The sequence below is a fragment of the Engystomops pustulosus genome, chromosome 1 (genome assembly GCF_040894005.1).
Source record: "Engystomops pustulosus chromosome 1, aEngPut4.maternal, whole genome shotgun sequence".
NCBI classification, from domain to species: domain Eukaryota; kingdom Metazoa; phylum Chordata; class Amphibia; order Anura; family Leptodactylidae; genus Engystomops; species Engystomops pustulosus.
In genome coordinates this window covers 270,033,037-270,052,153 of record NC_092411.1, presented here as the reverse complement: position 1 = coordinate 270,052,153, position 19,117 = coordinate 270,033,037, and the positions used below count along the sequence as shown (strand labels likewise).

Below are 19,117 nucleotides of genomic sequence, written 5' to 3'. Positions count from 1 at the left end.
TATATATATATATATGTTCATCAAAAAAATTGAAATGTTTTAAGTATGTACAACAAGAGAAAAAAATTATATATATATATATATATATATATATATATATATATATATATATATATAAAATTTCACCTATTAATGAGCATGGTAATCATTTTTCACACGCACCTGTAAAAGCAGGAACAAATAAAAAGTTGAGTCATGAAATGATTTATAAGAATTAAAAATGCAAAAATAAATTAAAAATAATGTATAATAATATATGCAAATAATAACGATACTAATAATTAGCAGTACCAATAATAAAGATAATAACAGTAATAAAAATGGTAGCAAAATATGTTATAATAATATAGTAATAAAAAGTAATAATAGTCCTACAGTTACAGTACAAATTTCTGTCTACTGCATATTGTATGGTGAAACAGGATAAGTCACATGTTGGATGTTGTAACCTGCCACTTGGTGACCTGTCTGGCCTCAGAGGTTAACAAGGGCTAATATAATTCAACTTTACACCGATGGGGTGAGAAGGAACAGATTTATGACCTCTGGAGTGCACAGAAGCAGCTTCATCTGGTTTCTTGCCTTGGTCGCTTTTGATCATTTTATGTTATTTTCTTCTTATTTTGTGTTTTGGAAGTGACATTGGTTCCTTATATATTACATTCCCACCTGCAGAGCTTCTAGAATGTTCCATGTATCACATAGGGAATGATCTGCTGCTCATGCGCAGTACACAGTCAGATGATAGCACTGGATGGATGTATATGTGCAGTGCAGGGCATAGCTGGATCCTGGGGTGGAGGGGCTGCAGGATTAACACTGTAGGGTTGTGTCAGGTCACAAAACTCAGAAGCATGTACTGTGACCAAGAGATTTATCCCGGATTATACAACCTGAAGACTGTCATTTCTAGCAGCAGCCACATTCTCTGCTTCTATGGGAAATACAGGCAGAACAGGCTGCAATACCTGATGTGAGACCCTTCCCTGCTCCCCCAGAGATGATCTCACTGGGACCCCAAGTCCTATAAAGGTTCCCTAAAAATAAGTGTTGTCCATTATATTTATTTATTATTATGATTACTAATAATAACAATATTATCTGCTTATAAATCAGGTCTATTATTAGTTGTTAACCTTTAGGAAGAAAAGCAAATAAGAAATATTAGGTGCCACAAATACATTTTTTGGGCTTCAGAGTCAAAGAGTCATATGCAAATCAGGTCCGGGTTCTTTGTCATATTAATTAATCTCTTAGTGATGAGGTCTATAAAGGCTTTAAAGGGGTTGCCCCAAGTATTTAAGTTATTCACTATCCGCAGAATTAGGGATAAGAAGGTGAACATGAAGAGCCCCACTGATCACTAGAATGGGGATCCCATTGTCACTAATGGGAGGAGCAGCAGGGCATTCATGGACCTTGTCCCTCTCAGTAGGGTCCTTACAGTTGGAAACTTACCAATCAGCTACTTATTCCCCTATCCTGTGTATAGGGGATAACTTAAATGCATGGGACCGCCCCTTTAATGGCCATGCATTTTTAACAAATTCCCACCGTAGCAGTTTAAGGGTCATCTCTTCATTTTTTACAGTTTTTAGTTTTAAGTTTTCTTTTTTTTCATTTTGATTTTTTTTGGGGTTGAAAGTTTCAAAAAGTTCAAAAAAAGTGTCTCTTTTGTAATCTATAGTAGATTTTTTAGATTTGCAAATGAGATCAAAATGACTCAGGCGACTCAGACGTTGTGGAAAAGTGTGGCAGGGAATTTTTTTTACAGATTTTTGGAAAATATTAATATGTATTTTTATATATTTATTTAGATATATTAGATGTGTGTGTGTTTTTGCTTAATATATCTTGTCCCCCAGTAGGTTATAAAAAAAACCCTGGGGACAGTTTTATTTTTTTTTTTTATTATTTTCTCTGTAACTGGGGAATCTATAAGAGCCCCATTTACAGGGGGACAACAACCACTGTGGGGGCAGTAGTACAGACAGTCCCTAGGTTACATACAAGATTCTGTAGGTTTGTTCTTAAGTTGAGTTTGTATGTAAGTCGGAACTGTATATTTTATAATTGTAACTCCAGCCAGATTTTTTTGGGTCTCTGTGACAATTGGATTTTAAAAATGTTGGCTTGTCATAAGCAGGGGCGCACCTGCCATGAGGCGAGTTGAGCAACTTGCCTCAGGCGGCGCGCCTCCTGCTCAACAAGGGGGCGGCACCGTGCTCCCCAACACCACCGGCACCGAGCTTCCGCCCCCCCCCTGACGGTCTGCATCGAACTCCCGCCCCCCGCATACCTCCGCTCCCAGCTCCTAGCTCCCCCTTTGCTCTCGTCTCAACCCTGCTCCACTCCCGTCTCCCCCTTCAGGCTCCAGGCTGAGGCTGGAGGATCTCGGCTCCCTGCTCCTCCCGCCCCCGCTCAAGCTCCAGGGTCCCTTCCCGCTTCCTGTGCAGGAGCAAGATAAACGGCTGTGATGCCAAAAGATACTTAGGGTTAGTATTAGGGGAAGGTTTAGTGTTACAGTTAACCCTAACTCTAACCCTAACCCTATCAGTAACTCTTAGACTTCCTGCACATGATCATGTGTAGCCATGGCCAATCCCACGAACTGCACACCATGTGAGAAGGGGAATCCTTGCAAAATATGACGCAAGGACTTCCAGTATTCCAGCAGAAGTGCAGAGCAGGCACTGACTGTTACATTGCCATTGATGAAGCCCAGCCAAGGGACGGATACTCCTTGCATCATATTTTGGTATGATGCAAGGACTCCCCTTCTGTACAAGTGAGATCTGGACAACATACTGACCTGTTGCGGTGGGCTACACACGATCTTGTGCAAGAGGTTTTATCCTAATGAAAAAATGTGTATAAAATGAATGAAATCTTTTTGAGATAGGTCATCGGTTTATCCGAAACAAATCACCAATAATTTGGATCCGATTTCATGACGGAAAATCGGCAGTTTAGCCCCCAAATCTTTTCGTTGACTTTTGTGTTTATGGATCCAATTTGTTGCCGGGTCCGGCGCCATTTGTTGTGTGTAAAGCATAAGACAGACAGACGGACAGATACATACAGTACGCGAGCCGAGTCTCGTCCACTTACTTCTCCATATCTTTATGGTAATAGTTATATCTATAACATGTAAAAGATGAAGATGAATTTTCTGGAATATTTATTTGATATGTTGCAGCAGTTTTATGGATCATTGGTCCCAATTGTGTAATCATAACATTGAGCAATCTGACAGAGTAAGTAAGATAAGTCGCCCTGATGCACATTGGGTATAAGGGGGAGGGGGGTGTATTATATTTGCTGCTAGTTATATTGATTTAGCTTATGCAGAAACTATAATGTCTTCAGCTTTCACTTACTGGCGTCTTCTGTAAGTAGTCAATGTCCCTAGGACCAAGAAGGGTCTATAAGACATCAACGCCATGAAACTTGTAGGTTACTTAAAGGAAACCTACCACTACGGATCTACCTATTAAGGTAGATCCGGTGGTAGGTGCATCTAACATATGTAAGAATAGACTTTTTTAAGGCTAATCCTTTACTCCCCTCTATCTTTTCTAATCTTTAATCAGGGTAATATGCTAATTTTCTAAAGAGGCTCCATTGGTCCGTGGAGTAGCCAGAGCTGAGGTTACACAGCCCAAATACTCCACGCCCCAGTAGCCTCTTTGATCCTCCTACCCAGACATCTTCAGCGCGCAGCCAGAAGGGAGGCACACACTCGTCCGTGAAGCAAGAGTTCTGCGCATTCCCAGTAGCTACGGCTTTGCAGCCGAGATCGCACAGCCGCTAGCCTGTGTTCTGCGCATGCGCAGAACCCCGGCTTCGCGGACGAGTGTGCACAGCTCTTTGTATGTCTGTCCATAAGTTGTGTCCATTGCTCCAACAAACTTTATGTAAATCAATAGTACAAGAAACATTGTAATAATCGATTAAATCGATTCTTTCCCCACTTACTAAGCTCCTCCCATTCTCCCTTCCTTCCTGATACTATGAGCTTCAGGCTAAATTCATACTACCGTTTCTTCCCCCCAAAGTGAAGAATGGAGGTTTAACATAAGTTTAACGTATTAGATCAATGTAAATTTTTTTGTCATGGATCCGTTATTCATGCGGGTTTTTTTCCAAGTGGAAGAAAAGTACTGCAGCTTCCGTCATTTTTTTTACGTCCAAGAAAAGCATGGATAACGGATCTCTGACTAAACGTAAGATAACGGGTGACATAAAATTTACATTGATGTCAATGGGATTTTTAAGTGATACATTAAAGGGGTTGTCCAAGGGTATAAAAAAACTCATTGGTGGCCGGAATGGGGCGGGTTAAAAAAAAAAACATGTACTTACCTCCTGGTTAACGCTGCTGTCTCTCCGGCCGGTGCCCCTGTAAACAAACAAAGGCATGGCTGAGCTACCGGCCGGCCGGCCACATCTACCCATCCCACATGATACAATGTTAGGAATAGACACTGGTGGGCGTGGCCAGCCCATGTAAACAAACAGGGGCACAGACTGGAGAGATTGCAGCTCTGGAGGCCGGTAGGGGCCATAGAGGTAAGAACATGTTTATTTTCTTTAACCCATCCCATCCTGGTCACCCATTGGGGTTTTTTTTCCCCTCGGACGACCCCTGTACATCTCTGTTAAACCTTCCCTCTTTACTTGTTTAACAGATTTAAGTAACGGAGGGGTGGAATGGTAGTGTGAAATAAGCCTTATTCTGTCAGATTACATAGAAGTCTAAGGAACGGGGAGGGGGGATGAGTGAGTCACAACAGGTAGATCTTCACTTATCAGCTGAGAGAGGGCTGCAAATTACAGATAGAGATTTCAGAAGGAAGAACTATAATAACATTTCTAAATACATTTAACCTAATGAGCAGAATCGTGTTCATATGCTCCTAAGTAGAGGAAATCTACTCACCGATTTGTAGATTCGTTGAGAATCGGGCACTTTTCAGGCACCAAATTGAATATGAATCTTTTTCTGAATCACTTCAGATGAATCAAAATCAATCCAAATGATGGAGGGTTAATATTGTCATTAAATCCAGAGCTGGAGGGGTGCGGGGGTTATTTACCAGTTTTCAGAACAATTGGGAAAACATTGGTTAGGACCCAAATCGTTTGAAAAATTTGACAAAACTTTTATTAAATCTTGGATGGTTTCCTCCTCTCTAGTCCTCAGTGTCTACACTTATATAACTCCTTTAAGTAATGAATCAGCAGAAAAGTTTAGATCTTTAGAAGCAATGGTGGTCATGGGTGGACATTTACCATCCCTTAACATACTGCTTGTAAATATTTCATTATGTAGTCATGACTTTACCTTACGCAGCATACATTGTCAATCTGTTCTCTCTATAGGACATGACTGCTCGGTTTACGAATGTCGGATATCAACATTTGACCTTTATCTGGATTATTTATCCATGAAATACATAGGCACCGATATCCAAAAATCCCAAAGACTTTGTCAGCATCTTTATTCAACTTGAGTAAACCCAACTTGGATTGTTGATGGTCCTAGGGGTGAGACCTTAATGTTTCAAGTTTAGAGTCGGAAATATTAGTAGTTCTGCATTGGTGTATTGTTCTTTTGAATAGTTATTCTATGTATCAGATTGCGAGGACCTAAAGATAGTTAACGGAGGTATGTGATATGGCAAAGTAGGTATAAGCAGGAAAAGTTAGGTAGTGGAACCAAGGATAGATAAGTCTCGGAATTATATAAATGAAAAAGTATCAAGTCAGGAACGTGACTTTGAATTGAAACTAAACTGCAGTAACCAGAAATAGCCACTATGTGATGTATGGAGTTGTGTATACTGTGCCACTTCATGAGGCTGTGGCTTCTGCTATCAACTTATCAGTGGGGCTGCTAGATGTTGGACTTCTTCTGATATCCATGAGCTAAATCCCGGAAAACATCTCTAATAATAAACTGTAGGCCGGGGTTATAAGTGGGACTTAGAAGGTTCAAAGGAAGCAAATCCCCCAAATCCTGGAGCTTCGGGAATGTGATCCAAATTTTCCTCAGGGTCCTTGTTACAGATTTTTGAGCTGGCACTCAAGAGCTTCCATGTTTGTCTTCATACCTTGGAAAGTTACTTGAGTCAACCATCCGGAAAAAATAAAAACACTTTCCTCTTACACATAGATTGTTTTTTTACCCCACTGGTGCCCAATCAATAAAATTCTGTTGACTCTTATTCGACACTCCATTATCATGGCCATTTTGTCCAGTGCCTGGACATATTTACCCAACCCTGGTAACCTAGAGATACCACGACCAGATGATGAAGCAGCACTCGGTATAAATCAAAGAAGTGTTTTTTATTCCACCATATTGCAAAAAATAAAAAACACTTCTTTGATTTATACTGAGTGCTGCTTCATCATCTGGTCCTGATATGCCATGGTCCCTGTCTGAACCGTACCGAAGACGTGCACCCGGTTTGCTGCTCTTTATGCACGGTGCTGCTCCATTCCTTTTGTTCATCTACATTCCGGTACCATATGTAACAATAAAAAGATAACTCCAGGATACTGAAAATATAAAAAGACCCAGGATGTGGTCAAAACCAGTATCACCTGCAAGGGTGATGGAGAATATTTTGACGGCATACAGGTCCATACAGGTCCTAATGAACAAAAAGGGATTAAAAAAGTTTGACCCCAGACCTACTTCTACACAAAAACAGTTATGAAGAATTCCCATTGATGGATTTGACTCTTTTAAGATCAACTTCATTGGACGACCACATCTAAGACAATTGGGCACTTTTTGGTCTCACCAGAAAGTTTTGGAAGAGTATCTTGGGAATATGATGTCATTTAGAGAACAACAACATGGTTAAGAGTAGGGTTTGGTTTAAGAGGCAACAAATTTGAGGCAAAATTAAAGTAAACCATCCAAGAGTTGATATAAGTAAGGGAAGGAGAATGTCTGATGTGTCAAGAATCCAAAAATCATTGGAATCACCCTCTTTAAAATAGGATCCTAAAATCTTTTGATTAATCTTTGGAAGTCCACTGGAGCTATCTTTCTAGATTATGGGGTGGGGTTCAAAGTAGGGCCGGCTCCAGGTTTCAATAGGCCCCTGGGTGACATAGCCTCAGTGGGCCCCTTTGTACTTGGGTGGCGGAATTAAAAATTCTGAAATTAAAACAGTCCCCTGTTCCCTAAAATATTTCCTAGTTTATCACCCCAAGGATTCCCCTCTTGGATTATTTTATATAAAGCCCCAACATTGGCTTCTGGGGACTAAGATTGGGCCATGTGGGCCCCTCCAGCAGGTCTGGGCCCCGATACTTGCCCAGGTATGCAGGCTTGGTTCCAAGTAGTTGACCTCTTTCTGGATGATGGGGGTGGGGTTCTAGATAGATGACCTCTTTCTGGATTATGGGATGGGGTTTCAAAAAGGTGACCTCTTTCTGGATTATTGAGCAGGGTTACAAATAGATGACCTCTTTCTATATGATGGTGTGGAGTTCCAAATAGGTGACCTCTTTCTGGATTATGGGGTAAGGTTCCAAATGGTTTACTTCTTTTTTGGATTATGGGGTGGGGTTTCAGGTATAAGACCTCTTTCCGGATTATGACATGGGGTTCCAAATAGGTGATTTAATTCTGGACTATGGGATGTGGTTCCAAATAGGTGACCTCTTTCTCCATGATTGGGTGGGGTTCCAAACTGGTGACCTCCCCTATGGCCCACATAGGTCATAATCTATGAATAGCGTGTTGAGGTGGACGGCACCAGTCCCATTCAAAGTAGTTAGAGAGACATCTTTTTGATGGAGAACCTGTGATATTTCCACTCATCACCGAGATATTAAACTAAAATCCGATCTGTATTTCTACATGATCATCACCTGATGTATCCAGTTACATCTTTTCTCTTACATATCTGTTTACTGTCATTGTGTAATATCACTTTACACCCGGTACAATACCTCCCCTGTCCTGACTTCATACAACTGATTGACTTCCAATGATGTCATCATCATAAAACATCCCAGAGAATGACATCTCTATACATTATATTCCAATGCCAAATGTCAAAACCCCAATGAGAGAATGTTTGTGGTTATCAAGAACTCCATGACGTGCCAAGATGCCAGGAAAGCGTGAGGCTCCCCAGAAAGTATGGAAGGGGCGAGCTCGTGTGTAAGTCAGATTTGGAAGACTATGATCTCGTCATCCATCTACTGTTGTCTGGAGATGGAATATAAAGGTTGGAATCTAAGTTTTCATCACATTAAATTATTATAATGCATGAATACAGGCAGTCCCAGGGTTAAAAGATAAGTTCTTTAGTTTTGTTCTTAAGTTGAATTTGTATGTAAGTCAGAACTGTAGATTTTATAATTTTAGATCCAGACAAAAAATTTTTCAGTGAATTCTCAAAATTTTGTGCTGTCATGGGTACAAGGATTATCAATAAAACTTCATTACAGACACCTTACAGCTGATTATTGCAGCCTGGGACTATAGTAACATCCAGAGATTTAACCAGAGGTCACAGGGGGCAGAGGGGTCTGTCTGTAACTAGGGGTCGTCTGTAAGTCAGGGACTGTCTGTAATGATAACTGTTGTCCAACCATGGTCAGAGCTTGGCTGTTATGTGACAATGACGTGCGCACGAGGCCTCATTGTTTTTAGATATAAGTTTCCCAGTTTTGGTATGTCACAGTTATGTAAGAATAAATCCAAAGCATTTCCAAATTTTCTCCTCTGTAAAGTCTTCTATGTTTGTGCAGAATTCCTCTTACTTTATCCCATGGATATTTGTTTTGTAAATACAGGAAACTTTACAATTATTTATCATGTATGGACAGGAGCGTAAGTACAGCGGTAGCAGCCATAGCAGCTTCTATGGGACCCACAGTATCAGGGGGCCCCCGGGATCCAACCTGCCACACTAAAGAATGGAAGATGTGCACTATTATATACATGTTGTGCTGCACATTGTACAGGATACTATGTATATAATAGCACACATCTTCCGCAGTACACAGCATGAATCGGCACCCCAGATAAGAAATGCTGGGGGAGAGGGAGAAAGACAGGACTGGGTATCTCTCATCTCAATCTGATTCCTGATGTGTACGTTCCCCATTTGGTCAGCAGATACTGGGACAGATCTGTATAAGGGTATAAATGAATATATTAGTGCATAAATGGGTGTAAGAGTATATAAAGGTGTGAATATACAGATATGTATATTTTATTTTCTCAGGGGGTAGAGGGGCCCCATTCAGAAGTCTGCTATGGGGCCCTGCCTCTCCTAGTTACACCCCTATGTATGGATTTTTGCATGAAACTAAAGCTGCCCTGGAATACCCTTGTGTGAACATCATATTATACTGGTCTATCTCTATCTATTTATCTATCTATCTATCTATCTATCTATCTATCTATCTATCTATCTATCTATATCATATCTATCTATATCATATCTATCTATCTATCTATCTATCAATTATCTATCTATCTATCTATCTATCATCTATATCTATATATCTATCTATTTATCTATCTATTTGTCTATCTATCCCATATCTATCTATCTATCTATCTATCTATCTATCTATCATCTATATCTATATATTATCTATCTATCTATCTATCTCATATCTATCTATCTCATATCTATCTATCTATCTATCTATCCATCTATCTATCTATCTATCTATCTATCTATCTATCATCTATATCTATCTATCTATCTATCTATCTATCTATCTATCTATCTATCTATCTATCTATCTATCATCTATATCTATCTATCTATCTATCTATCTATCTATCTATCTATCTATCTCATATCTATCTATCTCATATCTATCTATCTATCTATCTATCTATCTATCTATCTATCTCAGTATCTCATATCTATCTATTTATCTATTATCTATCTTTTGGGCAGATTCATTTTAGTCTGATGTGTTTTTTATTGTATTTTAGTGACTTTTTGGGCGCATTGTGGTATTTGCAAAAACATTTTTGTGCCTTTTTCAAGCAGTGAGCAGGAGTTTGCTGTGTAGCAGTTTCCTGGTTTGCCCCTAATATATCTTTGTATTTCTCCTGTTTCCACCTTTTTAAATCAGGTTCAAATAATTGTCCCTCTCCAGTCCTTACAATCCCTAGGAAAAGCAATTGTAGGAGTTGCAGCAAAAACTTGTGTCTTTTTTAAAACTTGCAAGTAAAATGTCTTTAAATAAAACCTGCATTTGACAAAGAGCCAAAAATACAAATACAAATGATGTGCCTAAAAAAGACTCACAAAAACAGCTCAGGGGAAGAAAAAAAAACAGATATGTATCATATGTATCTATCGATGTATCCCATATATATCATCTATCACATATCTATTATCTATTAATTGTCTATCTATATATTATCTGTCTTATATCTGTAATCTATCTATTTATCTATCTATCATATATGTATCTATTTCATATTTTGTGACTATTATGGGCAGGTCTACCACTATTCCCAAAGTGTTTGGGGTATAAGACAGTAGTAATAACTACACAGCACCTCCTTGTTACTAGGGATGTAATACTGTCATGCAGGGGACCACCTTACACACACATGCAGATATCTGTACAGCCCATTCTGTGTTGTACTGCTCATCTTATAGTTATCAGAGCAGCCCTGGGCAGATGGGAAACCCTGAGATGATGATGTCTTCTGCATTGGTCACAGAGAGCTTCCTAGGTTCACCCCACATAAACCTGTGAGTGCAGTGAGCAGTGCTGGGCAGTGGGTGCAGTGCATGCTCCACCTCCACTCCTCTGTGTAATAGGAGCTCAGAGCCTGGGTGCTGCCTCCACTCACTGCCTGTCCTATCTGTGAGCAATGCTGCTTGTGCTGGGGCACAGGGAGCTGCTGCCTGTATGATCATCCCCAGCTCTGCCTCCACAGCCCCAGCTACCATGAGTAAGAGCCAAGATGCCTGCAGACCACTGGCCTTCAGCTTCACCATAGACAGTATCCTCAAGCTAAACTCCAGGAGAACAGACAGCAGCAAGACCCACAGAGCCTTCATCCAGAGGACCCCCAGCCCAGAGCTCCTCCAGCCCAGAGGAGAGGAAGATGAGGAGGAGGCACCAAAGGGAATGTCCCTCTACCAAGCACAAGGTACCTTCCCTACTTCTACACCCTATCAACTATGTGACAGAGAGTCAGCTCTTGGGCCAACAGCTGTAAGATCTATTCAGACCGATCCAATCTATTGATCTATGTATCTCATATCTATCTATTCAGCTACCTATCTATATATCTATTTATTTATCTATCTATCTCTATCATATATATCTCATATCCATCTATTCAGCTATGTATCTATCTATCTATCTATCTATCTATCTATTTATCTCTATCATATCTATCTGTCTAAAAATATATTTATCTATCTCTATCATATCTATTTCATATCCATCTATTCAGCTATCTATCTATCTATCTATCTCTATCATATATATCTCATATCCATCTATTCAGCTATCTATCTATCTATCTATCTATCTATCTATCTATCTATTCATCTCTATCATATCTATCTGTCTAAAAATATATTTATCTATCTCTATTATATCTATCTAACCAGATACCTACATATATATCTATTTATCTATCTATCTCATCTATCTGTCTACAGGCTGACATCATGTAGAGATTTCCAGAGTAGATGTATGATAAATAGTCATATAAGATATATACAAAATATACAATTTATGTAATATATATTCTGTATATTCCAATTACTTAATATTTACATATCTATATACATAAATATGTGCTATAAATATACAGTGTGTATATGTATATCTATATATACACACACACACACACACATATATATAGTATATATGTGTGTGTATACGTGCAATATATTTTTTCTTTTATAATATATTTTAATTAAATTTGAATTTGATGTGTATATATATATATATATATATATATATATATATATATATATGAGCTACTTCATTGATTTAGGAAGTGTGGGGGTACTGAAGTATATGTGTCAAAAATTTACACACACACACACACACACATATATATATATATATATATATATATATATATATATATATAAAATAGTCGGGGTTTCGTTCTTGTTTTAGTTGTTGAGCTGCATTTGTAGATGTGGATGTGTGTAATGTAGCAGAGCTGAATGTGTGACCTGTGTGTATAGATGACTATGAGGTAGCGGAGTGTATTAGCGGCTTCTCCTCCTTTGTATTACTGAGAATCTGTGCAGCTGTGAGAGCAGGACACAGCACAGGGACCCTACATCCAACATATGGGAAAGTCTCTTCTAGGACACTTCTAATCCAGGATTATACAACCTAAGGCTCCACAGCTGCTGTAGCACTACAAGACCAAGCAGTACCAGATCTAGTCTACACAATAGAGCCCACACCTTCTATAAACTTGTAGGATCCCAAGGAATCCCATGATGAGTCTACAGATATAAAGCAAAATCTACTGTAAAAGTTCGGAACTGGACATATTTTTCGGAAACAAAACTGTGATATGAATATTCTAGGAAATTGCAGTTTTCAGTTTATTAGTTGTAGATATAATAGATAGATAGATTGTAAAAATGTGATGTAAGGAGTAAAAAATACAACTATATTTTGCAAGAATATGCAAAAATAATGAGATTCTAAAACCTGCTGTAAACTCGAAAATTTGTATATTGAAAATATTATATAGAAGAAATAGTGACACCATATATATTGCAAAGAATAAAACAACGTTGAAAAAATATATAGAAGAAATAGTGACACTATATATATATATATATATATATATATATATATATATATTGAGAACAATAAACAAAAAGTAATGTGAAATCAAAAAAATGTGACAGACAGTGATTTTAAATGAATATTAAAAATGTAAATATTGACATTGATATGAAAAACAAAATAAAATTTGACCTACAATTAAAACAAGACACTAAAATATACAAAGATTGTAATAATATATTGTACAAATATAAGATACTATAATAATATTTAGCATTCATAATCTTAGTTTTTTATGCATTATATTTTTAAATATTTAGCATAATATATTAATTGTATTTGTCTTCATTATTTGTATTATTATTATTATACCGTCGCAATAATATTTTACTGTTTGCACATTTTTGGACACTTTTGATTTTCCATGTCCAACCTCTATTTACATCAGTGTTCTGGGGTGAATTACATTAATATGTGGTTGTAATAATTTATTTTGTACGTTGTATTTTTTGTTTAAAAAATAGATCTATTTCTGATGATTCTTATAATATCCTAAAAATTATTTTCATCCTTTGATCACTAGTGTATGCTGGTCTTTCCAGGTCTAGAAAGCTCTCTTATCTATATGTGGTATGGAGTTCAGATGAGGTACATTAGACCATTTGACTTACTGTACCATTTCCTTCATTCACAGGTAGTAGAAGTTGTCTTCTGGCCACAACCACCACCCACAGCCTTAACTACTGCACAGAGCAGTCTGCAAACTTCAGAGACTTACCTTGCAGGATAGATACCCCTGACAGCTTTGAGGATGGACCTTCTCCATCTCCTGATCAACTCAACAAGAAAACCAAGCTCTTGGCCAAGAAAAAGACTCGTACAATCTTCTCCAAGAGCCAGATCTTCCAGCTGGAGTCCACCTTTGACATGAAGAGATACCTGAGCAGTGCTGAGAGGGCATGTTTGGCCAACTCTCTACAATTGACTGAGACCCAAGTCAAGATCTGGTTCCAGAATAGAAGGAACAAGCTGAAAAGACAAATGTCAGCAGAACTAGAGGCTCCAGGAGCAGGAGAACCCAATGGGGACTTACCAGTCATCTACAAAGATACTTCATTCCTCAGTAGATGTGTCCTACCAATGTCCTTCCCTGTTATCTACCCTGGAAGCAATATTCCTTACCTCTGCTTCCCAAATCCAGGCAAGTACTACAGCCTGGCAGACGGAGATGTATAGAAAACTTGTGATATATGTTTCGTCAATGACATTTCTGGACATTAGGAATCATTTTTGAGTCTACCCCTCAGGGGGTGGCAGGGATTTTTTGATATATATATGTTACTGCTATCTATAACAGCATGTACACCTATTTTTGTATATTTTTACTGATCCCATACCCCACAATCTAATTTAATAACGTCCTATGCAAATCTATTTAATAGGGATGAAGGTCCCTACTCTGTGCACTTTCATCTGAACCTCATTGTGCTCCATTTATACACCTGCTACATGGTTGCTAACATCTGGGATGGATGTAGCCTCCTCACTGCAATGGTTACTAGGACCCCCTTCACTTCTATTGGGGGTTTTTAATTAATTTATTACTATACATGATATGGGTCACTATCTAACCAAAGACCATTGTATGAAGACCAGGTCCTCACAGCAGAGAGAATTGTCTTAATTCTGAACAAACAAATGCAATTTTTATATGAGAATATCTGTAAATAAATGCTCTTTTTTGGAAAGCAGATGATGAAATAAAATATACTATGGACATGAAGAAGGGGTCTGGTGTGTCAGTACAGGGGGGAGGGCATGCAGGGTGCGGAGCAATCAGGGGGCAGGGTACAGGGCATACAAGGTGTAGGGTACAGAGCCATCAGGGGTCAGGGTACAGGGTATATAGGATATAGGGCACAGAGTAACATGGGCAGGGTACATGGTATACAGGGTGCAGGGCATAAAGGTTGCAGAACATGCAGGGCGATGGGGCATACAGGGTTCAGGTTGTATGGAATACAGGGTGCAGAACCTACAGGTTGGCGTGCATACAGGATGAAGGGAGCAGGGAATACAGGATGCAGGGCAAACAGGGAGCAGGGAGCAGGGTATACAGGATGCAGGGCATACAGGGTACACATGGAATATAGAAACTATGCAATATAGGATGCACGACATACAAGGTGTAGGATGCATGGTATACAGTGCGCAGGGCATACAGGGTGCTGCACATCAGGATGCAAGAAATAAAGGGGACAGGATATATAGGGTGCAGGGAGCAGGGTATACAGCATGCAGGGCATACAGGGTACATAATACAGGGAATAAAGAATCCATGAACTATAGGATGCAGGACATACAGGGTTCAGGATGCATGGTATACAGTGTGCAGGGTATACAGTGTGCAGGATATAAGTTGTGCAGGATATACAGGGTACAGGACGTCAGGATGCATGGAATACGGGGTGCAGGGCGCAGGGCTTCCAGGGTACAGAATGCATGGAATACGGGGTGCATGACAAACAGGGTACAAGGAATAAGGATGCATGGAATAAAGGGTGCCGGACATACAGGCGCAGGGCAGCAGTATCCATGGAATTCAGGGTGCACGACATATAGGGGACAGGGAATTAGGATACATGGGATATAAGGTGCAGGGCATACAAGTTATGTAAATGGTATACAGGGTGAAGGAAATACAGGGTGCAGGTAATCAGGATACAAGAAATACCGTGTGCAGCGTGCAGGGAGTATCGGCTATAGGATGCAGGATGCATGAAATACAGGGTGCAGGGTGCAAGGCATACAGGATGCATGAAATACAGGGTGCAGGGAATACAGGATGCATGAAATGTCGTATGTAGGGTATGCAGGCTATATAGAGCGCAGAGTGCAGGGTGCAAGGCATACAAGGTAGATGAAATACAGGGTGCAGGATACAGGGAAAATTGGGTGCATAGTAAACAAAGTGTTGTGTACAGGGCAAAATCCAAGATGCGCAAAACACACTGGTGAATAAGTGGAATAATCTACAGCTATGATAACACTTGTTATGTGTGCAGACATCGCGACTATCGGATGAATTGCCGCAGAAATAAAGTATAAGTATAAACATAAATACAACAGGAATCGTGAAATCAGCTTGAAATTTCTTAGAAAGGAATATTAGACGCGCATTATTCAGATTTTCTTAGCCCATCCATGTGATATCTCTATTAAAACCGAGGATCATAAAACCCTCAGTGACAGGTAAATAATTGCTCTACCTGAAGAACCTGATAAAGAGCCTCCTCCATATCCCTGCTACAATACACAGAGGAATGTGCCCCATAATGACTGTGTATAGTCACACCTCACAGACAGGTGGATGCTATAAATCAGCCACAGGTCGAGAAGATCCCATCTGCGTCCCCACACTCTAGTTTTCGTCATTTGGATTCTTTACAGTTAAACTGAAATATTGATAATTTTACACCATTTATAAAAAATATTTTTAAGATAATGCTACACAATTTATAAAAAAAACATTCTGTGTTACCCTTCTATTTTTTAATAAACGCAAAAGACAACTATATTGGTACAAATTTTGAATAATGGATGTGTATATTGTGTTTTATCCATAACCCCTATATGGTGTTTAATGAGTTAAACCAGTCCCTTTTTCCCATGTAGATTATGAGAAAATCTGGGTGTCATGAATCTGTCTGATAATTAATCCATCAATGGGAATATTCCCAGTGTACAAACAGATGGCATGTTTCCCATTGAATATATATCACAATAATATCATCATCATCATCCTCATCACAGATCAGTATATTTTTAATAAAATTATTTTCTATTTTTAATTTATATTATATTTTACATTTTGGTGTGTAATATTGTGAGTAAATCTTGAAAAAAAAAAAACACATCTCAAGTGTAGTGGAAGAAAGTGGAAGAAAGTGATAAAATAATGAAGATTTTTTTTAAATTTCCCTTATAATTAAATGCAAATATGTCAATTAAGAGAAAATAATACGAAAATTGTGTTATATTGAAATATTATTAATTCAAGAATACTTGAGTAAAATGTGTAATAATAATTATTATGATAATAATAATATTATCAAAATTAATATGTTATATGTTACATGTTAAATAGTATTCATTGAGGAATACATAAGTAATTAAGAAAATGAAATTGAAATGTTTAAAATGCTTATGTTTTCTGGAAACAATTTAAGTCTCCAAATATGTTAATAATAATAATACTAGTAAAAATAATAATGATAATAATACACATATCTGCATGTACATGTCTTTAAGGAACTCTTATATTTATATTCTAATATGTTTCATATATTTATGTCTTTCTATCATTCTCATTGTAGTTACTTCTTTATTTGTTATTTTTACTATTATATATATTTCTATAGAAGTTTCCATGGTCACATGACTCCCTTTGGACCCTGAGTAAACATCTTGGTTGTTATTATATAGATAGTAAATTCCTGATGTGATATGATGCTGCTTTCTCTTAGTTGTAACTACACCTTATTTGCAGGCAGTGTGCAGGTAATATATATATATGTATATATATATATATATATATATATATATATATATATATATATATATATACACACACACATTAATCGATCCTCTTACAGTCTCGCACATACAGAAGCTTTTTATGTAAATGTAATTGAAGTGCAGTCTGTGAGTCTAGAAAACCTGGAGGTAATGCAGACAGGTTATCTCATACTGACTGGTTTTCGACTTCGAGGAGCCTTCATTTTCTGTAACTTACTGACACAAATTCATAGATAATAGAATGATAAAGATTGATGATAAATAGATAACATGTAGCTAAATAACATATCAATAAATAGACATATAAATAAATAAATAAATAGATAGATAGAAGAATGAAAAAGAAAGCAATCAAGAAAGAAAGAAAGAAAGAAAGAAAGAAAGAAAGAAAGAAAGAAAGAAAAGAAAAGAAGTTAGATACATATGGTTCTGTCGGGCAGAATTCTACTACATACAATATGCAAAAAATGAGACAACACTCGAAAATTAGAATGCCAAAACTGTGGTCCCTGTGACCTTGATACAACAGTATTGTACTTAGAATTGGGATAAACCCTGTACATGGATTGGAATTTCATCCAAAGATGCATATGAGATAGATATATATGAGATAGATAGATAGATAGATAGATAGATAGATAGATAGATAGAATGATAGATATGTGATAGATATATATGAGATAGATAGGAGATAGATAGATAGATAGATAGATAGATAGATATGAGATAGATAGATATGACATAGATAGATAGATAGATATGTGATAGATATATATGAGATAGATTATAGATATATATGAGATAGATATGAGATAGATACATAGATAGATAGATATGAGATAGATAGATAGATAGGTGATAGATAGGAGATAGATAGATAGATAGATAGATAGATAGATAGATAGATATGTGATAGATGTATATGAGATAGATTATAGATAGATATGAGATAGATAGATAGATAGATAGATATGAGATAGATAGATAGATAGATAGATAGATAGATATGTGATAGATATATAGGAGATAGATTATAGATAGATATGAGATAGATAGTTATAAGAAAAATAGATATGAGATAAATGGAAAGAAAAGATAGATAAATAGAAAGATAGATATTAGAGATATATAGAGATAGACTGGAGATAATTGTGGGACTATGTACTCTGGGCTTTCACCATGTGGAGTGATGCTGACACCTCTTCTCTGATTTTGTGGAAACACAAATAGGGAATTATTATTAGAAGTAATTATCTAATTGTTAATTGGATCAGCAGACAGAGAGGGAAACAATTCTCTCCTCCTGAGGCCAAACAATTAAGAGGAGGGTCCTAGGTCAAGAGACTGTGCTGAAAGGAAGCTGAGGGCGGTGAAAGAAGGAGTATGGGGGCTACAGGAGGAGGGCGTCATAAAGGGACACTGTGTTAGGACTATACTACTACATCTACCATTACATAGACTTCTAGTGCTACTTTTACTACTACTATTTATGCTACTAATACTTCCATTTCTACTAAACTACTAGAAATAATTCCACTGCTTCTAATACTTCTGCTATTTTTACCACTTATGCTACTAGAAACCATTACACTGATATAGAGACCTACATTTACAGTAAATAAATACACAATTAAAATGTAGAAGTAGATTTAGGGGATCTCTGCGGCATCTCCAATTAGGAAACATGTGTAAATGGTGCTGCATTAAATTCTATGGAATGAATGGAAAGCTATCTCATGGAAGATAA

At 37.6% G+C, this 19,117-nt stretch overlaps 1 protein-coding gene across 1 annotated transcript; it reads left to right on the top strand.

Moving 5' to 3' along the window:
• Positions 1 to 10,850: 10,850 nt before the first annotated feature.
• On the top strand, positions 10,851 to 14,566 carry LOC140113068 (homeobox protein Nkx-3.2-like). The gene is made up of 2 exons (XM_072132624.1): positions 10,851 to 11,170; positions 13,487 to 14,566. Exons 1-2 carry the CDS (start codon positions 10,927 to 10,929, stop codon positions 14,026 to 14,028), a joined length of 786 nt encoding a protein of 261 aa, XP_071988725.1. The 5' UTR covers positions 10,851 to 10,926; the 3' UTR covers positions 14,029 to 14,566.
• The last annotated feature ends 4,551 nt before the right edge of the window (positions 14,567 to 19,117 follow it).

Coding starts and splice junctions, on each gene's coding strand:
- LOC140113068 (XM_072132624.1), top strand. CDS start 10,927: ATGATCATCCCCAGCTCTGCCTCCACAGCCCCAGCTACCATGAGTAAG. Junction 11,171..13,486: donor GTCCCTCTACCAAGCACAAG/GTACCTTCCCTA, acceptor CTTCATTCACAG/GTAGTAGAAGTTGTCTTCTG.